Source organism: Oncorhynchus mykiss, chromosome 21 (assembly GCF_013265735.2).
Source record: "Oncorhynchus mykiss isolate Arlee chromosome 21, USDA_OmykA_1.1, whole genome shotgun sequence".
NCBI lineage: Eukaryota > Metazoa > Chordata > Actinopteri > Salmoniformes > Salmonidae > Oncorhynchus > Oncorhynchus mykiss.
The window spans coordinates 44,820,189-44,844,911 of record NC_048585.1 but is presented as its reverse complement, the minus strand read 5'-3'; the positions used below and the strand labels follow the sequence as shown (position 1 = coordinate 44,844,911).

At 43.6% G+C, this 24,723-nt stretch overlaps 1 protein-coding gene across 4 annotated transcripts in view; it reads left to right on the top strand.

Annotated features, from left to right (window-relative positions):
• The window catches only part of LOC110500856 (fragile X mental retardation syndrome-related protein 1), a 28,467-nt gene extending 5,564 nt beyond the window's left edge, over positions 1 to 22,903 (top strand). Inside the window, exons 3-17 of one of the 4 annotated variants that reach the window (XM_036957946.1) lie at positions 740 to 833; positions 1,783 to 1,854; positions 3,949 to 4,097; positions 4,377 to 4,470; positions 4,715 to 4,831; positions 4,951 to 5,121; positions 5,252 to 5,330; positions 5,553 to 5,662; positions 6,083 to 6,169; positions 18,092 to 18,320; positions 19,047 to 19,226; positions 19,559 to 19,759; positions 19,871 to 19,975; positions 20,161 to 20,246; positions 20,336 to 22,903. In XM_036957946.1, the coding sequence (XP_036813841.1) occupies positions 740 to 833; positions 1,783 to 1,854; positions 3,949 to 4,097; positions 4,377 to 4,470; positions 4,715 to 4,831; positions 4,951 to 5,121; positions 5,252 to 5,330; positions 5,553 to 5,662; positions 6,083 to 6,169; positions 18,092 to 18,320; positions 19,047 to 19,226; positions 19,559 to 19,759; positions 19,871 to 19,975; positions 20,161 to 20,246; positions 20,336 to 20,443 (1,882 nt within the window). In that variant the 3' untranslated portion in view covers positions 20,444 to 22,903. Of the gene's footprint in view, positions 1 to 739; positions 834 to 1,782; positions 1,870 to 3,948; positions 4,098 to 4,376; positions 4,471 to 4,714; positions 4,832 to 4,950; positions 5,122 to 5,251; positions 5,331 to 5,552; positions 5,711 to 6,082; positions 6,170 to 18,091; positions 18,321 to 19,046; positions 19,227 to 19,558; positions 19,760 to 19,870; positions 19,976 to 20,160; positions 20,247 to 20,335 lie in introns of all 4 variants that reach the window. The other 3 variants (XM_036957944.1, XM_036957945.1, XM_036957943.1) reach the window with 3 other exon arrangements.
• The last annotated feature ends 1,820 nt before the right edge of the window (positions 22,904 to 24,723 follow it).

Below are 24,723 nucleotides of genomic sequence, written 5' to 3'. Positions count from 1 at the left end.
TTCTCACCCACACAGTCTTCCCATAGATAAATGATCTAATGTACATTATAGGTGGTGTCTTAGGATCATTACCATATGTAATCCAGTAACTCTATTAGGTTTATGGCTTTCCCCTTCTTGTAAACGCTCATTCATCTCACTTCCTGGCCCCCACTGACTGCCTGTCACCAAGTGATTTGTCTGTCAGCTAGAGAACACTGCTTCAGGCAGAATGACTATTAAGCTTTAGTTATGTTCGGGGTTGACACGCTTTTGGGTCTCGTTCCTGTTTCTTTATGGTACTTTCATTAGGGTCTGTGTTCCGGGAAGTTTCTGCTACACATGCGCACACACCAGAGGCGGCTGGTGGAAGGAGCTATAGGAGGACTTGCTCATTGTAATGGCTGGAATGGAATCAATGGAACAAACACATTGTTTCCATGTGTTTGTTTGGTATCATTCCAGCCATTGCGATGAACTCGACCTCCTATAGCTCCTCCATCAGCCTGATCTATCACACACCCAGACTTTATTCTGGACCGAACTGGTGTGGCGATGTCTGTCAATGTAATATAAAGTGTTGGACAGGAGGTGAACTTTCATAAATCACATGACAGGAAGATGGGGGGGGGGGGGGGGGGGGGGGTCAGCTGATGTTCCTCCTACTGTTGTAACTGAAAGGTGTTTGTTTCCCTTTTCCCCATCTGTCTCCCTCGCTCTCTCCACCTCGCTGCCACCCCCCCCCCCCCGCCAAAAAAAGCTGGCAACCAGAGAGACAGCTGCCCTTCAGTGACGTTCGGCTGCCGCCTCCAGCCGACTACCACAAGGACATCGGTGAGGGAGAGGAGGTGGAGGTACGTCTGCCCGCTCATGTTATGTCCCCAAATTCTCCAGATCCCACTATCTCCCACTTGGGTTGCAAAACAGATTCCAGAAACATTCCAGGAATCTTCCACCTGGGATTTCTGAGAAAACTGGGGAATTTGGGAATGTTTCTGGAATTTTCCAACCTAATTCCCCTCATTATTTTTTGAGGGCCAGGAGTTTTTCCTCACTGTGTGACCTGACCAGAAAAACAGTGGAAACTCCTTCCTTGGTTGGTTTCTACCTCCTGTTTAGTCCATTGCCCACACGCTCCGTGCTATTCGGATACTTGGGATGTCCCTACCCCATTAAAGTTGACATTTTTAAAATGGTTAAGTTTAAGTAAGGGTAGGGATTTCTCAAGGATCCCGGATAGCACTGACCCTACCCACATGTGATGTCATAAAGCATTCCATACCACGCATTAATCCATATCACTATCAGTGGTTAGGTTTGCTTCCTCCGTCGTGATTCCATTCATAGCTGGAGATTACTACCCATGAGCCCAGGTCCCAGCCAGTCCAGAGATTACCCAGAGTCCTGTTCACTACGGCAGAGCGATGTGGAGACGGATTAACCACAGTCCAATTTAGACATGATTAGCCAGCTAGGATTCCATTCTTCAGCACAGCAGCACTCTAATCATCTTCGCCATGGAGAGACACTCCATCTCACTGTTTATCATATCATTACATAATCACTTTACTAAATATTTTGCCTGACCTCTTTGGTTAATGTTACATGGTAGATTTCAGAAAGTTTCCCCTCTTCTTGTAATTGTTCTGGTATCATTGCTCTGGGGCATCCCTAAGCATGATGAAATGATCAGGAAATCCAGAATTTCAGTAAAACCTGCGAGTTACTGGAATTTTGCAACCCGAGCAGGTATAAACACCTGTATGTCCCGGTATAATCATCTCCTGTCTACCCCTCCAACAGGTGTACTCGAGGGCCAATGAGCAGGAGCCATGTGGCTGGTGGCTGGCCCGGGTGAGAATGATGAAGGGAGAGGTGAGTCAGGGACTGGTGAGTTAGGGGTCGGGTGCACGCTGGGGCCGGCATGGGGTCGGTAGGGGGGGGCACTGTGTGTGTGTGATTTAAAAACAATTCTGTGTGCTTGCATGCAACATGGTCGGGTCTCACTCTGTGTGAAGAGGTGATGAACATCCCCGTATCTCAACCAATACTTTGGTGTACTGTTGCTAAATAGTCCCCTTTTAATTTTCTTGATCAGTCCAAGTAGTCATTTGTGCAATGTCATGTGCATGTTGTGTGATGCATCAGCGTTTTACACACACGCTCCGTCCACTACGGGATACCCCTCAGTCATCCCTTGTATAGACCCACACACAGCACTCTAATGTAGGCTAATTGGGATAACTAATGCAGCAGGAAGCACATAGCTTGTTTAAAGCAGGCAGGCACGTACTGTAGGGTCACCTAGACTACACACAGATTCAACATTCCATATTTACCCCTAGCACTTCTGTAGATCCCACCTAGTCTTTGAGAAGGAAAGCTGAAGCAACTACCTTAAAAAAAAAAGATGTTTTATATATTATTATATACCTATCCAATCCTCTCAGATCTTCTGGCTTGGCTATTGAGTAGGGGCCGAGGGTTGATTTAGGAATTTAGCGACTAACATTAAACACTATTCCCTGTCTGGCACACGGAGTCCCAAATGACACTTTAATGTTTTTTTTTTAAATGTTAAAAAAAATTATATATATATATATATGAGTGCACTATTGGGACGCAACCACTGTCTTCCAGACTGGGTCAGTAGAATGTGACTGAGGGGGTGTTAATGCTTCCGCATGCTTCAGTTTGGCTGACGCTGTACCGAACTCGGCTAGGCCAACAGAACGAGTGCACTCGCATACTTAAAAAAAAAAAAAAAAAAAAACCTTTGCTTGGAAAACGAGAAGGCGGTAATGGAACTGTTTGTTCGTCTTAAGAAGCTGTAGCCAGTCGATGCTTCTTCAAAGTTTTCAGAATTAATCTTAGATGATTTAAGAAATCTGTTGTACATTTTTATGATTTTGCAGAGGGGATCTAAGTCGTGCAATTTTACGTCCAAGATGTTTGGTGCTGTCAAAGTGCATGAAAACGAGTATCGTTGAATGACAACAAACACTTAATTGAAGAATCCCTACTAATGACCAATGGAGTGTGGACTTTGGCTCCGAACTTCCGCTTGGCTCGAGAATTTGTGTTTTTCATTTTAGTTAAAGTAGTGCCATATTGTTTAAGTTCATTTATAAAGTGAATAAAGTTTGGTTTTGAATTAGACCATTTGCATTTGTGAATATGAAATGTACCTAGTATTATTAGCAGTTCCCCAAAAAACCTTGCCGACGACCAAAACTAACAAACGTCACATTGTCGTCATAATATATGCACAAACTGTTTCGAATGGGAAACATGCGGACGCCGTTAGTGAGGCTTGATGCTGGATTTGACCACTATTTTGATCAGTGATAAAGGTTTGGAATGTCAGCTTTGTGTGGTTTGTGCTTTGTGTGGAGTTCCATCTCTCTCGCTCTCTCTCTCGCGCTCTTTCTCTTGCCCTCGCTCTGTCAGACGGGACTAAGAAAATGACTATTGGTTAATTTATCACATGAATAAAACCTTAGCTGAATTACATTTTTAAAGAGAAGTGCCATTTCTGATTAACCTTGACCCAAAGCCCTATAAATATTCAATGCAAGTTGTCTTGTGTGGAATGAATAATTGACGTCTTTTGGGCTGTTTGCTCTGTTTGCTCCCTAGGTAGTTTGGTAGAAGTACCTCATCTAGCCTAACACACTATAGTCCCCATTATTATTATTCGGCACACATTATTTCTCTTGCCATTTCTCAATCTCTGAAAACCCTTGTTATTTGAAATGATCTGACGAAGATCCTTGCAGGATTGAAACGTTGTTTATTAATAAAGGTATATGGTGGAGCTCTGTAAAATATACTATTTTTTTTGAATGATTCTTGTTATTTTACCCATATTTATATTAATCTGGGTCTATTTCTATTCATTAAATATTTTCTTTCTCTTGCAATTTCGCCATTTCTGAGAACCTTTGTCTCTCTATTTGAACCCTTTAGTTCTACGTTATCGAGTACGCAGCGTGCGACGCCACATACAACGAGATCGTCACGCACGAACGCATCCGGCCCGTCAACCCCAACAGCCCTTCTTCCCGAAACTCCTTCCACAAGGTCCCCATCGCCATCCCAGAAGACCTACGGAACATGTGAGTGTTTGACCTCTGACCCCGGCAGTGCACTACACCATCCTCACCACTGGGGCGGCACTGTTGAAAGGCTACTTCCTACATAGTGTAGGGAATAGGGTGCTATTTGTGAAGGGTTTCTTGTTTAGACAGTTATACACATCGAAATGTTGTCATTGGAGCTTTGTCTTTGAGCTGTCTTTTGGGCAGGCCATCAGCCTTTCACAGTAGCAGCATAGTGCACTGTTGTGAATAACTGTGGTTTGACCCAAGTTATTTTCTTTTTTTTTTAACCAACAGCTGTGCGAACGACAACATCCATAAAGACTTCAGGAAAGCCATTGGAGCCAACTGCATCTTCTACAGTGCAGCCTCACACGAGCTCATCGTGTTGGTCAGTATCACAGCCACTACTGCTTTCAGGGCCTGTATTCAGCACTCCTACTCTGAGAAGCTTAGTGATCTAGGATCAGTTTGCCTTTTTTAGTTCATTATTAGGCAATTATATGGACTGGGGGGACCTGATCCTAGATCCGCTCTCCTACTCTGAGAGCAGTGCTTCAAGGCTAGCATTTTTAGTAATGTCCCTTTTTCTTCTTTAACCAGCTTTCTCAGACTAACACTTCTGCTTTCTCTAGTCAACAAATGAGACAACAGTGAAGCGTGCTGCTCTCCTGAGCGACATGCACTTCCGCAGCATCCGTACCAAGCTCATGCTCATGTCCCGCAACGAAGAAGCCACTAAACACCTTGAGGTATACACACACACTTCTCCCCCCATGTTCATTCAGTTAGAATCAAACACGCTTGAGAATGTAACTTGGAGACTGGCCATCAACATGTAGACAGACACCCTATTGTCCTTGTCCCCCAGACAAGTAAGCAGCTGGCGTCCGCGTACCAGGAAGAGGTGAAGGTAAGGGAAGACCTGATGGGTCTGGCCATTGGCTCCCACGGTGCCAACATCCAGCAGGCCAGGAAGGTGCCTGGTGTCACCGCCATCGAACTGGAGGAGGAGAGCTGCACCTTCAGGATCTACGGAGAGGTGGGTGGGTATGTTGTGGTGAGAGTGGGGTCTTGGTGTGTGTCAGCGTGTGTGTGGCAGGCTGTCAGCCTTTATCTCTCTCTGTATGTGTTTAATGGCAGGTTGGATTGATGTTGTGTTTGCGTTGCAGACCCCAGAAGCAGTGAAGCTGGCCAGGGTTTTCCTGGAGTTCAAAGAAGACTACTTCCAGGTGCCCAGGAACCTCGTAGGTGAGTGATGCCCCACCCCCATGATTTAGTCAATCAGGAAAGTTCCTGCATACACATGTACTGAGAAACAAAGATTGTCTGAATTGTGGCATCTTTTATAATTTGAAATAAACTAGACGGCAAGTTGGTCAGGATGATATCTATGAGGGTGCCCATGTTTACGGATTCATCCAGCTAATCCTTGGTCTCCAAATGCCCCCTCTTCTTTCTCTCCTCTCCCAGGAAAAGTGATCGGCAAGAATGGCAAAGTCATCCAGGAGATTGTGGACAAGTCCGGGGTGGTGCGGGTCCGGATCGAGGGGGACAATGACAAAAAGCTTCCCCGTGAGGAGGTAGGCAAGCAGGGGGCTGGCAGAGAAGACACTGCCCCTAAACAAGAGGTGAATGGAATTTTGCAATCCATAGGCTTGGTCTGTCGACGCTGTCAGTTGTCCCATTTCAGTTTCCACTGCATGTCTGTACTGTACATTACCCATTCTAGGAGGGGTTGCTTGGGCCCACTCCATCGGTTGGTGTATATCACTGTTGTTCAGTGTGCTTTTCCCCACTTTATTTAAAAAGAAATGTCCCTTCAAAGAGAAACCTCTATGTATTTCTACATCAATTTAAAGACACCAGTTATTTGGCCCTTGTGTAAATGCACAAATGTGTCCAAATGTCCATGACTAAACATCAGGACTCGTCCACCTCCAAATGTATAATGAAGCGTAACGGTCTACCAGTCCACTCTCTTACACTGTCCTTCTCTCCAGGGCATGGTCCCCTTTGTCTTTGTGGGAACTAAAGAGAACATCAGCAACGCCCAGGCCCTACTGGAGTACCATGTGGCCTACCTACAGGTGAGACGCACACACACACACACACACACACAGAGGGGAGAGATCACTGCCGCTCTCAGGCCTGACCTCTGCTCATGTCAATTAAACATTGGACCCCTCTCTGTTACGACACGTTAAGATATATATTGACCCTATATGCCTGTGTATTTTTTTTATACATGCTTACATACATACTGTGGGCCAATGGCCAGAATATAGACGCATGGTAGGAGTTCCCATTACCCACAGATTTAGGATCAGATTACCCAACCCCTCCCTAACCATAACCGTTAAAGGGAATGGAAAAAATATCTGACCCTGAATCCAGGGCAAGTTCTAGTCTAGCTACTCTTGAGTGGACATTCATGGAAGACGTTGTCTTACACTGGTTGGTGTTCTTCTGTGTATTCTACACACCACCACTTCTGTATGGGGAGAGGGGAGTAGATGCAGTGTGTAGAAGGTGGTGTCAGATCATTCCAAATTGGTCACCTGTCCCGCCCTCCTCCACCTACCTCATGTGAAAGCTGCTGAGAGCGGCTCCATTTTGCCCTTACCCTGTGCTTTTAAAAATAGCCCCCTACTCAGGGTTGGGACGAGGGGTAGGGGTGTAGATTACAGGATATCTGGACCCTAGCCTCCAAAAATAACGCACCCTCTACTCATCCTTGCACCCCCTCACCCATCGTCAGCCACCTCACACAAGGCTCAGTGGCGACAGCTGTCGCATTCTGAAGTGACACCCTCCAACCCTTCCACCCTCAACCACCTCACCTAACCAAAAGTTCCCAGTAAACTGCTGTCTGTACTTTAGCCCAATCCCTAAAACGCCTAAACTGACCCCCCCCCCCCCCCTTGTACACACTGCAGAACTTAGTGTTTGGCTCCTACATGGCTTATTTCACAAAACCACAGGGAAATCACATCAAACTGCTGCACATGGTAAAGTCACATGACTTAAGGCTGTGTCAATTCTGCAGTGATGGGGTTTTCCCCACTAAAAGTGCATCCCAAATGGCACCCTATTCCCTTTTTATAGTGTACTACTTTTGAGCAGGGCCCATAAGTATGGGTGGGTCCCATTATGTTGCTAAATAAATAATAAAATCATATAAATGTTTGCCAGTCCACATAGTCGAAGTCAGAAGTTTACATACACCTTAGCCAAATACATTTAAACTCAATTTTTCACAATTCCTGACAATTAATCTGAGTTAAAATTCCCTGTTTTAGGTCAGTTAGGATCACCACTTATTTTAAGAATGTGAAATGTCAGAAAAATTGTAGAGATTTATTTCAGCTTTTATTTATTTCATTTCCAGTGGGTCAGAAGTTTACATACACTCAATTAGTATTTGGAAGCATTCCCTTTAAATTGTTTAACTTGGGTCAAATGTTTCGGGTAGCCTTCCACAAGCTTCCCACAATAAGTTTGGTGAATTTTGGCCCATTCCTCCTGACAGAGCTGGTGTAACTGAGTCAGGAGTGTTGACCTTGCTCGCACACACTTTTTCAGTTCTGCCCACACATTTTCTATAGGATTGAGGTCAGGGCTTTGTGATGGCCACTCCAATATCTTGACTTTGTTGTCCTTAAGCCATTTAGCCACAACTTTGGAAGTATGTTTGGGGTCATTGTCCATTTAGAAGACCCATTTGCGACCAAGCTTTAATATTCTGACTGATGTCTTGATGTTGCTTCAATATATCCACAATGTTCCTCCCTCATGACGCCATCTATTTTGTGAAGTGCACCAGTCCCTCCTGCAGCAAAGCACCCCCACAACATGATGCTGCCACCCCCGTGCTTCACGGTTGGGATTAGAGGTCGACCGAATATGATTTTTCAACACCGATACTGATTATTGGAGGACCAAAAATGCCAATACCGATTAATCGGCAGATTTTTATTTTATTTTTTACATGTATTTGTAAAAATGACAATTACAACAGTACTGAATGAACACTTATTTTAACTTAATATAATACATCAATAAAATCAATTTGGCCTCAAGTAAATAATGAAACATGTTCAATTTGGTTTAAATAATGCAAAAACAAAGTGTTGGAGAAGAAAGTAGAAGTGCCATATGTGCTATGTAAGAAAGCTAACGTTTCAGTTCCTTGCTCAGAACATGAGAACATATGAAAGCTGGTGGTTATTTTAACATGAGTCTTCAATATTCCCAGGTAAGAAGTTTTAGGTTGTAGTTATTATAGGAATTATAGGACTATTTCCCTCTTTTACCATTTGTATTTCATATACCTTTGACTATTAGATGTTCTTATAGGCACTTTAGTATTGCCAGTGTAACAGTATAGCTTCCGTCCCTCTCCTCGCTCCTCCCTGGGCTCGAACCAGCAACACAATGACAACAGCCACCATCGAAGCAGCGTTACCCATGCAGAGCAAGGGAAACAACCATCCCAAGGCTCACAGCGGGTGACGTTTGAAATGCTATTAGTGCGTGCTAACTAGCTAGCCATTTCACTTTGGTTACACCAGCCTCATCTCGGGAGTTGATAGGCTTGAAGTAATAAACAGCGCAATGCTTGACGCACAACGAAGAGCTGCTGGTAAAACTGACGAAAGTGCTGTTTGAATGAATGTTTACGCACCTGCATCTGCCTACCACTGCTCAGTCAGATACTTAGATACTTGTATGCTCAGTCAGATTATATGCAACGTAGGACACGCTAGATAATATCAAGTAATATCATCAACCATGTGTAGTTAACTAGTGATTATGATTGATTGTTTTTTATAAGATAAGTTTAATGCTAGCTAGCAACTTACTTTGGCTTACTGCATTCGCGTAACAGGCAGTCTCCTTGTGGAGTGCAACGAGAGAGAGGCAGGTCGTTATTGCATTGGACTAGTTAACTGTAAGGTTGCAAGATTGGATCCCCCGAGCTGAGAAGGTGAAACTCTGTCGTTCTGCCCCCGAACAAGGCAGTTTAACCCACCGTTCCTAGGCCGTCATTGAAAACAAGAGTGTTCTTAACTAACTTGCTTTGTTAAATATATATATTCTTTTTTTTTTTATAAATAAAAATCGGTGTCCAAAAATACCGATTTCCGATTGTTATGAGAACTTGAAATCGGCCCCAATTAATTCGCCATTCCGATGATTCGGTCGACCTCTAGTTGGGATGGTGTTCTTCGGCTTGCAAGCCTCCCCCTATTTTCTCCAAACATAACGATGGTCATTATGGCCAAACTGTTCTGTTTTTGTTTCATCAGACCAGAGGACATTTCTCCAAAAAGTACAATCTTTGTCCCCATGTGCAGTTGCAAACTGTAGTCTGGCTTTTTTATGGCAGTTTTGGAGCGTGGCTTCTTCCTTGCTGAGCGGCCTCTCAGGCTGTCGATGTAGGACTCGTTTTACTGTGAATATAGATACTTTTGTACCTGTTTCCCCCAGCATCTTCACAAGGTCCTTTGCTGTTCTGGGATTGATTTGCACTTTTCGCACCAAAGTACGTTCATCTCTAGAAGACAGAACTCGTCTCCTTCACGAGCGGTATGACGGCTGCGTGGTCCCATGGTGTTTATACTTGCGTGCTATTGTTTGTACAGATGCACGTGGTACGTTCAGCCGTTTGGATATTGCTCCCAAGGATGAACTAGACTTGTCGAGGTCTCCAATTTTTTTTCTGAGGTCTTGGCTGATTTCTTTAGATTTTCCCATGATGTCAAGCAAAAGAGGCACTAAGTTTGAAATAAGTTGTCTGTAAACAATTGTTGGAAAAATAACTTGTCATGCACAAAGTAGATGTCCTGACCGACTTGCCAAAACTATAGTTTGTTAACAAGAAATTTGTGGAGTGGTTGAAAAAAAGTTTTAATGATTCCAACCTCAGTGTATGTAAACTTCCGACTCCACTTCTAGCTACACATATGCTTTTTAACTTAACATGTACCTTGGCCTCTGCCCTATAGGAATCTTACACACAATGCCTATAGAAAGACTACACCCCCACCCCCTGGATTTATTGCCATTTTATTGTTACAAAGTGGAGTTGAAATGGACTTCATTGTAATTTTGTCGACGATCTTCACAATACTCTGTAATGTCAAGTGGAATACAATTCCAAATGTGTTAAAGGATTAATGAAAAATAAAACTAATATACCTTTATTAGATAAATATTCACCCCTGAGGCAATGCATGTGTTAACAGTTAGCAGCGATTTGACGTGAGTTTTCTTGAGTTAGTCTGAGCTTTGCACACCTGTATTGTGCGATATTTTCCCATTTTCATTTTTGGGTGAAATTCTTCAAGCTCTGTAAAGTTGTTGGATCATGGCTAGAAAGCCATTTTCATGTCTTGAAATAGATTTTCAGTCTGATTTAGGTCAAAACTGTAACTCAACCACTCAGGAACGTTCATTATTTTGGAAAGCAATTGCAGTGTAGATTTGGCTTTGTTGTAGGTTATTGTCCTGCTGAAAGGTGAATTCCTATCCCAGTGTCTGGTGTAAAGCAAACTGAAGCAGGTTTTCCTCTAGAATCTTGCCTGTTCGAAGCTTTATCCTGCTTATTTTCTTCCTGAGAAACTATCCTGTCTTTGCTGATATTAGGCATACCCATACAATGATGCAGCCACCACTGTGCTGAAAAATAAGGAGGTATTTACTCAGTGACATGTTGGATTTGCTCCAAACATAAGACTTTGCATTTAGGCCAAAAAGTGTAGGCCTTTGCTGTGTTTCACAGACAACAATCATGCGTTGTTGCATACATATGCATGTCTCGCATGTGGCTCAGTTGGTAGAACATTGCATTTGCAACACCAGGGTTGTGGGTTCGATTCCTATGGGGGACCAATACTTGACAGTACAAAAATGTATGCACACTAAATCGCTCTGGAGTAGAGCGTCTGCTAAATTACAAAAAAATGTAAAACGTCTCAGACGAACCATCACAGGCAAAGCGTCTATGGGACTAATATTGAATCCTGCTACACCGGCTGAGACGTTCATCATATGTGCAGGGCTTGCAAACTTATACGGATTACAAAGGGAAACCCAGCTGCGAGCTGTCCAGTGACGTGAGCCTACCAGACGGGCATAATTCTTTCTATGCTTTCTTCAAGGCAAGCAACACTGAACCTTGCATCAGAGCACCAGCTGTCCAGGACGACTGTGTGATCTCACTCGCCGTAGCCGATGTACAGTGGTTCGTTCTTTAAAAGTTGCAGCGTAGGGAGTAGGCTACAGTACTGGGCTATTTAGCTAAAGAATGCTGTGTCGTGCAGGCACGCGGGAGACCGGGGTTCAATTCCCCAACTAGGAGGAAGGAGTAGGCTGTCCTTGTAAATAAGAATTTGTTCTTAACCTCTAGCGTCGCGCAAACCCGTATCCGGGAGCGTAATCATAGCCTCAAGCTCATTACCATAACGCAACTTTAACTATTCATGAAATCGCAAATGAAAAGAGAGAAATATATATTGACTCACAAGCTTAGCCTTTTGTTAACACTCATCTCAGATTTTCAAAATATGCTTTTCAACCATAGCTACACAAGCATTTGTGTAAGAGTATTGATAGCTAGCATAGCATTAAGCCTAGCATTCAGCAGGCAAAATGTTCACAAAAACAAGAAAAGCATTCAAATAAAATAATTTACCTTTTGAAGAACTTCGGATGTTTTCAATGAGGAGACTCTGTTAGATAGCAAATGTTCATTTTTTCCAAAAATATTATTTGTGTAGGAGAAATCGCTCCGTTTTGTTCATCACGTTTGGCTAAGAAAAAACCCAGAAAATTCAGTCTCTACAACGCCAAACTTTTTTCCAAATTAACTCCATAATATCGACAGAAACATGGCAAACGTTGTTTAGAATCAATCCTCAAGGTGTTTTCACATGTCTATTCGATGATAAATCATTTGTGGCAGTTGGGTTTCTCCTCGGAAGCATACAGAAAAATACATGCAGCTGGAGATTACGCAATAACTGCGACGGAGGACACCAAGCGGCCACCTGGTATATGTAGTGTAAAATGGTCCATCTTCCAATGATAGGCCTACAAATACGTCACAATGCTGTCGACACTATGGGGAAACGACGAAGTCTAAGCTCATTCGTGACCCATACACAGCCATATAAGGACTCATTGAAACACAGCGCCTTCAAAATCTGGGGGTACTTCCTGTTTGAAATTTCATCTTGGTTTTGCCTGTAGCATCAGTTCTGTGGCACTCACAGACAATATCTTTGCAGATTTGGAAACGTCAGTGTTTTCTTTCTAAAGCTATCAATTATATGCATAGTCGAGCATCTTTTCGTGACAAAATATCGTGCTTAAAACGGGAACATTTTTTTATCCAAAAATTAAGAGCGCCCCCTATATCAAAGAAGTTAACTGACTTGCCTAGTTAAATAAAGGTTACACTAAGAGCATAACATTTCTACACCATCATTTTTGTCTAACCAATACCCAAATGGAGATTCAGTGAAAATAAAAATCTCTCATTGATTTATCAAGACCAGTGCCCATGCTTGCCCCAGCGCAGTGTGAAACTGTGCTAAAATAGTTGTAGGCTATTGCTTCAAATCCTATTGCTTCGAACTTCAATATGCTCTTTAAATAAATAAGACGTACACCACTTTTAACAGCACATTACTCAACACTAGTGGGACTCATGTCACCTACGGTAGGCCTACAGTATATTGGAAAATATGGCGTGACTCGCCGCCAATAATTACATTCTAAATTAAAACCAAAAGCCGCCTCATGGGTCTCCCGGTGGTGGCCGGCACGGGTATCGAACCTGCATCTGTAGCAACGCATTTTGCACTGCGCCACTCGGGAGGCCCCATCCACAAAGTAACAAAACAGAGGTGTTGGTAAAGGTATATTGTCCTGCTTATAACCCATAAGGGGCTATTATAATACTGTACATGGTGTCCAGGTCAGGATAACCAAAACATTTTATTTATTAAAGACTATCAGAAAGAATGTTGGTACTTATTTTGATCCAAAGCCATGAATGAGTGAGTCACTCAGCTTTATGTAGGTGCTGGGCTATAGGACTGTGCCATCAACTTGATAATATATAACAATACTTTGGAGGTTATTTTGTTTGGGAGGGAGAATGAAAGTGAGTGATTGTAATCTGAGTAAAGGCCAAAACATTTATTTATGTTTTTAGAGGGAGAGAAACGCTGGGCAAGTTGGCAATTCTGGGACTCCCAATCACGGTCAGATGTGATGCATAATACTTTTTTTGTTTTAACTTTTCTGGTGGTTGCAATTTCAGTTTCATCCAATCACGCCTAGTTGTAGTACAGCCAACCTAACTAAGAAATACATTTGACGATAGAATTCTCCCCCTTACCCTCCTAGGCAAGTCTATTGTCCAGCTACCTGCTAATAGCCATAATGGCGCTGTACAACGTGACCGTGTGTGTGTTTGAAAGAGTATTTTCCAGTAAACTGAAATTAGTTTACCTTCATTAGACAACTTTGTTCCAATATTTCTGTCATTCTGTGATATTTATTCCCATAGTCATTTTATGGATTCATAACTAATAAACATCTGCATTTTGAATGAGTATTTTTATCATTTTATTATAAAGATGCTGATGAAGAAATACAGTATTGTACAGTATATGCTTTTACATTTGGATAATAAAGTATTTAAACAAATGCAGGTGGCTTATATCTTATCAGGCTACTGTGCAGTCTGACAAGTAAACATAGCAGAACAGCATAATGGTCCGGATGGCACTTGCTCTGCCCAGTGAGCAGTTGGTCAAGTTCTGTTGTCAGAAGAGGAATGGAAATGTCAGGATGACCTGATGAACCCGCCAGGTATGTTGACTCTGCCTGTCGGAGGTGGAGTTCCAGAGCTCACAGGTGTGCCTGGCATGGATTGTAACTTTCTTGTTCCTCGCCCTCTTCAACGCGTCATTCTCCACCAATGCTGCCTCGCTCTGGACCAATGCATCAGCTGTCGCCCGTATCTCTTCCCTCAGATAATGTTTCTTTTTCTGCTGGTCTGCCTTCAATGACTTGATCTCATCTTCAAAGTTTGAATCTGATCCATGTGCACCTTCATCAGATGAGCAGAATGGTACCACCCCTGAGCCCCCATCAATTTACAGTGGCCTATGATAGAAACGGTAGATCGATTAAGAATTAATTGACTCCAACACTAATGCTGTGTACACATTTTAAGAATCTAGCCAAACTAACCGCTTTCTTGGCAACCTTGTGTCTTGTCTCGGTGCGGCGTGTTGTCCAGCCCTTTGTCCACTGTTCTCCACGGATGGTTGTCGGCATGGTTGTATTCTCTGCAAAAACACATTCACATTTTTTATTTTATTTAACCTTTATTTAATTGATTTTATTACACAGTATGCCTCCACATTGATAGGCAATATACATGTTGTTTTTTTTTGTATAGAAAATGCTTTTAAACCAAAATACCTTTATTTTTTTTATTTATATATTTTTTTTTAGTTCTGGTGATCATCTCAGTTCCGGCTAATTTTCAAGTCCTCTTGAAAATCCTAACCCTGGAACGGGTAGCACCATAGAAAGAAGCTGGCTTGATGAAAACAATGTCTGTTCTCTTTGGTCACAATGTCCTTTTTTGGGGGGTAAACAGCTCGAATGGTAACTGTTATGGGTGCAGTATGGGCCGGGGTGAAGAGTACTGGAAAGGTGACTTTCAGTAGCCGGGCTATAAAGAGTAGTGTCCTGCTAATCTGGCTACAAGTGTTTGAAAACCTGTTTTCAAAATGCCACCAGCTGTCCCTCGCTAATGTAAATAAAACACAGCTTGTTTACATTTTGTTTGCTTTCTTTATTGTAACCACTTACTTTCAGAGTTTGGGATTTACAAATGTGTGCATTTCATGTCATTTAAAAAAAAAAAACTTGTCTTATGCCTTTAGTGAGAGGTCTAATGTATTTTAATATTTAACCATATCTGCCCTCTGAATAAATATCTACGGGGTGTTTTTCACGCCATTATTAGTTACATTGTTTTAGTTTGAACGTGCAAACTGGCACTAAGAACAGCAGGAACGTTTCCCTAGTCAGCACCATTATTAGTGCAATGCCCCTGGAAGTGTTGCTCTGTGCTACCCATTGGGGTGGAGTGGGGGTCTACCCCCACCCCTTCCTCATGGGCTAGGTTTGTCTTCTGTGCGTGGCTCTGCGGCCCATCCCCTGCCCCCATGCCTTGAACCTTGCGAGCGCCCACCGCTATTTCAGTGGATAAGGCTGGAGATCTGCCAAGCAATCCCCTTTTGCGCCATTTGGGTGCCATTACCAATATTTTATATATATATATATATATTGTCCTTCTAATAACAGGGGTAATAATAGATCTGTGAGAATATCCAAGGGGCTTTTATATAATTCAAAATGAATAATAATTATAATCAGTGTTTAAAATATAACTTTTCAAATAACTTGAGGGGGGGTATTTCTTGACATTGTTACTAATTTGTAAATAAAGCCAGCTTTTATTTAGAATTGTGTTGCTTTTGAGGGCGAGAAACCAAAAACCTGTAGTCATCTCATGGGTCTCCCAGTCGAGGCCAGCGCAGGTATTGAACCAGCTTCTGTAGCAACACAGCTTGCACTGCGATTCGGTGTCTTAGACTGCCGCGCCACTAAGGCGCTGTACAAAGTGACCTGTCAGGAGTAGGCTACAGTACTACAGAGACACAGTTGCGCCTTGGGACCCAAAAGCATAATCAGTGCTCTAACTCCTGCTTGCGCTGATCTGGAGCAATGAAGTTGTGATGCAGGGTACCGTACTAAACCACAAATGACCTCTAAGTACCGCAGCATAATCGCAAAACTTTTTTTAGTGGAGCAACCACTTTAAGAGCTTTTTATAACAGGTTAACATTCACAAGGCTGTAGGGCCAGACTGATTACCAGGATGCCTACTCAGAGCATGCACTGACCAACTGACATTTTCCACCTCTCCCTTAACATCTGTAATGCCTACTTGTTTCAAGCAGACCACCATTGTCCCTGTGCCCAAGAACACTAAGGTAACCTGCCTAAATGACTACTGACCATAGTGCTCACATCTGTAGCCGTGAAATGCTTTGAAAGGCTGGTCATGGCTCACATCAACACCAGCATCCCAGAAATCCTGGACGTACTCCAATTTGCATACCACCCCAACAGATCTACAGATGATGCCATCTCTGCTACACTCCACACTGCCCTTGGGCAGAGTTTCCTGTCATTCAGGACCTCTATACCAGGCGGTGTCAGAGGAAGGCCCTAAAAATAGTCAGGCTCCAGCCACTGAAGTCGAACTGCTCTGTTTCCACACGGCAAGCGGTTCCAGACCGCCACGTCTGGGACAAAAAGGCTCCTGAACAGCTTATACCCCCCCAAGCCATAAGACTACTGAACAGTTAATCAAATGGCAACCTGGACTATTTGCCTTGAGACCCTTGTTTTTTGCACTGACACTCTTGCACAGGCTCGATGAACACTCACTGAACTCTAATCACACACTCGCACAAAATGCACTGACACTCCAACACACACACACACACATATTGACGCCACACACTCATACATTCTCATTCCTTCACACTCTTCACATACACTGCTGCTACCCTCTTATCTATGCATAGCCACTTTACCCCTACCTACATATTACCTTAATTACCTTGACTAACCTGTCTCCCTGCATATTGACTACCTGTATCCCTTGTATATATCCTCATTATTGTTACTCTTTTTCCTTTTAGAATATTTAGCAAATTTCTTAATGCATTGTTGGTTATGTGCTCATAAGAATTTTACGGTGTGTGTGTGTGTGTGATTTTTATATATAACTCACACCGTTCAAAAGTTTGGGGTCACTTAGAAATGTCCTTGTTTTTAAAGGAAAAGCTTTTTTTTCAATGGATAAAGTTGATCCGAAATACAGTGTAGACATTAATGTTGTAAATGACTACTGTAGCTGGAAACTGGAGATTTTCTTATGGAATATCTACATCGGCGTACCGAGGCCCATTATCAATTAGCCTTTTAAAATGATAAACTTGGATTAGCTAACACAACGTGCCATTGGAACACAGAAGTGATGGTTGCTGATAATGGGCCTAATGTAGATATTCTATTAAATCTGCTGTTTCCAGCTACAATAGTCATTTACAACATTAACAACATCTACACTGTATTCCTGATGAGCTTGATCCTCCTTTCCAACAAATATCGAGGGTCTTATTCTGGTGACATGATGATCGATGCTTGGCTGCTGTTTGACAAATGCAAATAATATCGCTCTTCTCCATAATCTCAATGTAGTTAGCCTACCCGCACTGCTTCTGCAAGCTATTGGCTAGAGTTAATTTGCCAAGACCAGAGTTGGCACATTGGCAATGCAACCGGCAGAGTTGAAAAGGTGATGGAAACCCATTTAACTTTTATTTTTCATTCAGTACATGGGAATTGAATGGCAAAAGTTATTTGTGTGCACTGTCATTACGCACAGCCTTTTATCCGCAAAAACTCTGATGGAAATATCTCTGGTGGGATAATGTGCTTTGTTTTTATGCAGATTTGAGAATATTCGCATGAAAATCTGCCAAATTGGATGGAAGCCTAGCGACTGATATAACGATTAAATCTATTTAATTCCCACTTCATGACGCAACAAAATTTAGAAAGTTTAAGGGGGTGTAGACTTTTTATAGGCACTATGTCCTAACATGTATCGCTGTCTCTCTGCCCTATAGGAATATACCTAATGATATATGTCCTAACATGTATCGCTGTCTCTCTGCCCTATAGGAATATACCTAATGATATATGTCCTGACATGTATCGCTGTCTCTCTGCCCTATAGGAATATACCTAATGATATATGTCCTAACATGTATCGCTGTCTCTCTGCCCTATAGGAATATACCTAATGATATATGTCCTAACATGTCCGTCTCTAACAGGAAGTGGAGCAGCTGCGTCTGGAGCGGCTGCAGATTGACGAGCAGCTCCGTCAGATCGGGGTGGGGTACCGTGCCCCCCCTAGTTGGGTCGGAGGCACCGGCCCCGGGGACAGGGAGAAGGGCTACCTCACAGACGAGAGCAGCAACTCCACCAACCTCCACACCTCCCGCACCTACGGAGGCCGCGGACGAGGACGCAGGCCCTCCAACAGCCAGTACTCTGGATATGGTGAGACGAGATTACAACTCCCAAGATCCCTTACTGCTCTAACTGCATTCTATCATCTGATAAGACCAATATCTCAATATACAAACATATTTATCATACACGAGGCTAAACTTTGAGTGGCGTTTCAAATGTTTACTCAGCGACGGTGTACAGCTGTGTACATACCTTTTTAACAGTGTCTGCTTGTACCCTGAACTCTTGCCCCCTCCCTTCCACAAAGATGTAGTTCTCCATCACTCAGGATTTCTCCATGCTCCTTCATCCTTCAACCTACTTCATTTCAGTCAGGAGATGCCTATCTATTCATGTTAAGAAAATGTAACGATATAAAACAGTCATTTACAATCAACCCAACGATCCTCACATGCTTCCATCTAAAACGGCAAATTATTATTTTGACTACAAGTGGATAGTTTGGTTCTGTGTGAACTTGGTGTTTGCAGGCTACACTCCGTCAGTCGACATGACGATTTGGTAACGTGCTTTGCTGCAGTGAACACCAACTGGTCTGACTATTTATTTGGTATTCTCTCTCATGGGTTTTCTGCTGAGACAACTGGTACACCACACACACTTGGGACTAAAAACTACAGTTTTGTACAAAACACTCCACATTCCATCATTCCTGCCTTCTGTCAGGACAAAACAGCTGCTAACTTACTATTGTAATCTATACTATTGTCAGTTGAAGATTAGTCTCTAGCTGCCCCTTACTCTGTTATCCAGGTACTAACTCTGAGCAGTCCAACGCTTCTGAGTCAGAGGACCTCAACGAGCGCGACCAGCGGCCCCGAGGCGTGGGCGGAGATGAGAGGGGTTCCCGTCGGGGTGGCAGGGGCCGTGGATCCAACACCGGACGGGGTCGCGGAGGACCCGCCTCAAGGACTACCAACTCTATCAGCTCAGGTGCAATACAGCAGGCTTATTAATGGTGCAATACAGCAGGCCTATTAATAGTCCAAATGGGGTACAGGGTTGTATTCATTGTGCACCAAATATAGAGGGAAACCAACTGAAATTGGCAGGGACTTTGTGACCTTGTCCAATGAGAAATGCTCTTTTGAGTGTTCTGTAACAATGTTTTGTTCCGGTGTGCTCTAATGAATCAAATTGGTCCTTGGTGATGCTGGGATGTTTCGGGTCAAACCTAATGGCCAAGTTTTCCTTCATTACGACTGGAAGGTGGTACAGTTTGATATGCTAGGCCTCTCTTTCTTTCTCTCCTCTCTCCTGGCCAGTGCTGAGGGACCCGGACAGCAACCCGTTCTCCCTGCTGGAGGGTGAGAGTGAGCAGGGCGACACGGACACCAGCGAGGGAGTGGGAGGAGTAGACCGCAGGAGACGCTCCCGCCGTCGCCGTAATGACCAGGAGCCAAGCGTGATGGACGCCGCCGCCACAGAGTCAGACAGCCAGGTCGGACCCAACGAGAACGGACTGGGTAGGAAGTCTGGAGAGTACCAGTGTTAGTTATGCTGTGTGACTAGTTTGAAGTTGAAGTGTTAAAGTTACGTCTCTCATACTTCCTCTTTTTTTTTCTCTCCTTTATCAGATGAGGAGGGCCGACCCCAGCGCCGCAACAGGAGCCGCCGCCGTCGTAACCGTGGCAACCACCCCGAGGGAGGATCCCCCAGCCGTGACAGACAGCCAGCCGAGGGTGAGCAGTGTGTCAGACGTCCCAAACCTCCCTCCCTGTTGTCAGTCTAGACCTTAGAGGAAAAGGGTAGTCTGATCTAGTCTACCGTATCCTTCCTTAGTCTCATTCGTCACTGTGTTGTGCTGGATGTGTCATTAAACAGTATATCCTGTTTAAATCACTGTTCTCTGGGTTCTTGTCTGTAGTGACCGTGGCAGACTACATATCCCGCGCCGAGTCGCAGAGCCGACAGAGCCTTCCCCAGGAGACACTTGCTGCTTCCGAGCCTAAAGTACAAACACACACACACAGACCGTAGAAAATACCGGCTTATAGCAACTTGTTAAACTGACAGTTTCCCCTCCTCTGCTGTTCCCCCAGGAGAACGGGAGCAGCGCCAAGAAGGATGAGCGCATGGTGCCCTCCAAGCGTTCCCCTAGCAACGGCATGGCCACGCCCAGCGAGACCCTGGTCAACGGCGTCTCGTAGAGGACTAGGTCCCACCCCCTAAAAACCCAGGTCTAGAGCAAGACTTCATGGCAAACTCTGTCCCTGCTTGCATTTACTTAAACCTTAAAACAGATGAGTGAAAAACAACAAAATACCGGATTCATACTTTGAGTGAGAGGGGGGAGAGAAAAAGTACAAAAAAACGACAGTCGCATCTTACTTAAACACACGTAACGGTGTATGTTATCCTATCTATCAGTACTTAGTGCTTATTTTAAAAAACAACTAGGTTGCCAAAAGGGCTGGTGGATATGACTTGATTTAAAAGAGAACTGAATCTCAGAAAACAGGACGAGACAATTTTTTTTTTTTATGTTATTACTGCTTTGGACTTGTGGTCGCTCTCCCATTCAAACAGAAGCGTCTCTAAAAGTTGAGAGGAGAATAGATGCCAGCTGGAGAAAGGGAGGGATAGGCGGATGAGTCCAAGCGGTGAAGAACAAGTGTCAGGAGTGCTACGTACCCTGGCCTAAATGTCGGTTGGTGATGACGGACAGACCGATGTGATTATTGATAGACATTGTGCCTTGAATTTGAAAAAGTTCATTGTTGAGTTTTGTGTCACAGGAAAGAGGTTTTTATTTTATTTTTGCTCAGAGAACAGACCAGTAGTGAGGGAATGGGAGTTAAGAGTGTAGAGGTGTTAACTGTGGTAGGACAGAAAACAAGGGAACGAGTGACTGGCCAGAAAGTCTGGTGCCAAACAAAAAAATTCAAGGCGCTTGTCCTGAGTGAGAGTGGACTGGACAGCGTTTGGGCTGTGTGTGAGAGATTGTGTTTGTACGTACGTGTGCACAGTTGAGAGAGCTGGCAACCACAGGATTAAAATCGGGGGGGGGGGGGGGGAGAACACAGAATTCTTGGAACATAGCCCTGGGTCGGTGGTGAGGTCACAAAGGCAGGCGAGGCCGCTCTTTTGGCCGGGCGGGGTAGGAGGAAGTGTTGCATCACTTCCCGTCTCCCATGCTCGACACTAGTGTCCAGGGCTGTCCCTATACATCCTGACAGACCGACTGACCGACAAACAATGAGAGGTTAAGGACTTGATGATATATGGATCGATTTAGACTTTAAAGAAATGAGAATTTTAGTGCCTCTTTTTCTCATGGCCCACTAGCAGTGTGGAATAGAGAGGTAGGGTAGCACGGCGCTCTAGCTTCCAGCCACACTTACTAATGCCTGGGTGAACTGCAGAATCGCGGTCTGAACGCACATGCCACGACGACCACGAGGGGAGGTAGGTAGACGGGTTGAAGGCGAGCCACGTTGTTTCACCCTTCTAGAATGGTCCATGTGGTCGTGGCTGGGGGAGGAGACAGGCAGACTGACTGTGATGCTCACTGCTTCAAAAGGGATGAGTAGAGCCATACACACACAGGCTTACACAGATGCACGACCGCACCATGCAATTCAGTCACAGGCGGAGGGGTTCAGTCAGTGTGGTCGACTGTGCGTTGTGGTCAAAGGAGAGATTACAGTGTTTTGAGATGGAACTATAAGCGAGATGGTTGTCCGGTTCCTAAAGGTGGCGGTCGACAGGCGGGGGGGGGGGGGGTTGTGTGACTCAGAAACCCTTGGTGGCTCATGTTACTGTCTTGGTTACCTCTCTCAACTGCGTTTTGTTCTTTCCACATAGAAAATATGAAATAAAATGGAAATGAAATCAACTGTCTTTTGAGATGAACTGGTTGATTTCTTCTGAGTTTGCACTATTTTTCTAAAATGATCAACAAACCAACTGCATGATCATTCAGCAGTAGCTTTGCACGAGGGAGAGGGTTCACGTTTCAGTTTCACCATTTTATCCGCTACTAGAACTGCTGCTAATGTCCACCTTGAATGTGTTTTAGAATCCATACCGTAGACACTTAAGTACTGTTCGGAATAGCTTTCCACCACTCAAATTCACCCACAATATGGCTGCCTTTTTACAAGGATGACTAAGAATAAAAGAAACCCCATTTCCTTAGTGTAATTGTTTCTTACCCTCATTAAATACTTATTGTAATACTCAGTGTAACATTTAGCATGATAGATGTTCACACAAGTATTGAGGCTAGTTAGGGATTGTGTTTACTGAATTACAATCACCCAGATTGATTGACCCCTTTTTCGTTTCAACTGTCTGCGTGTTAATGCGTCAGCAGCGCACTGAGTATTTCTATATTTGGTTCATGTGTGCATGCCTGCATGTAGGATTGGGAAAGATGGATCACTTTTGTCTTGTTATAGTGTGAAATGTGTACCTCGCTCCGTTGTCTTTAATACTATCTGCCGCTTGTGGCTCACTATCCCCATGTCTTTCTGGGTGGAGAGAATGTTGACCTTTCTGTGTGTGTATGCTAGTAGTACTGTTCAGGTACTGTCAACTCCTCAGTGTCAGGTAGGCTGGTCTTCACACATGTTCTGATGGCAATAAAGGACTTCATTGTTTGATAAGCATTTGTCCATTTGGCTAAATCAAGAACATTTGATACACAAACCTTGGGACTGATAACTGAAATCCACGTTATCACTCACCTGATGACATGTAAATTGAATAGGTTAGTCTAATGCCAACCTTTACATTGATAGCCTTTAGCAGAATTTCGCTCAACTCTGTCCTGGGTTGGTTTTTGCCCTAGCACTACACAGCTGATTGAAAATAAATCAAGTTTGATGAGTTGGTTTTGAGTCAGCTGTGTCGTGTTAGGGCAAAATCCTAAATGTGCTCCCGGGGGGCCCTAGGAAACCCTGTTGTACAGCAGCTTACATTGATAATGTCTACATACAGAAATGGGCTTTATGTTAATAAGGGTGAAAAAGCAGTCGCTGAGCATTTAGATCTGGTCCATTATGGCTGAGGCAGCACGTCACCCTGGATCTCGTTAGTCTTATGGCATTATATATACACTTAACAAAAATAAGCGCAGCATGCAACAATTTCAATTTTAAGGAAATGTCAATTGAAATAAATGTAAGTCCTAATCTATGGATTTCACATGACTGGGAATACAGAACTTTAAAAAAAGGTAGGGGCATGGATCAGAACACCAGTCGGTATCTGGTGTGACCACCATTTGCCTCATGCAGTGCAACATCTTCAGAGTTGATTAGGATGTTCATTTGTGGTCTGTGGAATCTTGTCCCATTTCAATGGCTGTGTGAAGTTGCTGGATATTGAAGGGAACTGGAGCACACATCGATCCAGAGCATCCCAAACATGCTCAATGGGGGACATGTCTGGTGAGTATGCAGGCCATGGAGGAACGGGGACATTTTCAGCTTCCAGGAATTGTGTACAGATCCTTGCGACATAGGAATGTGCATTATGCTGAAACATGGGGTGATGGCGGCGGATGACAATGGGCCTCAGGAGCTTGTCAGGTACCTATGCACTCAAATTGCCATCGATAAAATGCAATTGTGTTCATTGTTTATGTCTGCCCATACCATAACCCTACCACCACAGGGCACTCTTAACAATTTTGACTTCAAACAGCTCACCCACACAACTCAGTGGTTGTGAGGCCGGTTGAACAACCTGACATATTCTCTAAATCAATGCAATTGGCTTATGGTAGATAATTAACATTAAATTCTCTGGCAATCGCTCTGGTGGACATTCCTGCAGTCAGCATGCCAAGTGCACTCTCCCTCAACTGTGACATTGGGTTGTGCAAAACTGCACATTTTAGTTGCCTTATCCCCAGCACAAGGTGCACCTGTGTAAATATGCTGTTTAATCAGCTTTTTACTATGCCACACCTGTCAGATGGATGGATCATCTTGGCAAAGGAGAAATGCTCACTAACAGGGATGTCAAAAAAAAGTGTGCAAAATTTGAGAGAAATAAGATTTGTGCGTATGGAACATTTCTGGGATGTTTTATTTCAGCTCATGAAACAAACACTACATGTCGCATTTATATTTTGTTCAGTGTTTTATATGGGGAAAAGCGTTCCATTAAGGATGCAGAATGTCTAAGCAGCCTGTTCTGTGGATTAAGGAACCCAGGAGGGATGTGATGCCGTAGCCAGAAGACTGCCTGCAAGGGGACTGATGAATTTTATAAATGGCCAGGTGACTATGAAACCAGTACAGGCTCTGTTTAGACATGAAGCCCAATTTATATTTTTTCCTTCCACTAATTGGTATTTTGGCCAATCAGATCAGCTCTGAAAAAGATCTGATGCCAATACCAAGTAGTGGAAAAAATAAACCCAGCGATAGTCACTCCCCAAGGTTAATCATGTCCCAGATTTGAGTAAAGGAAATTG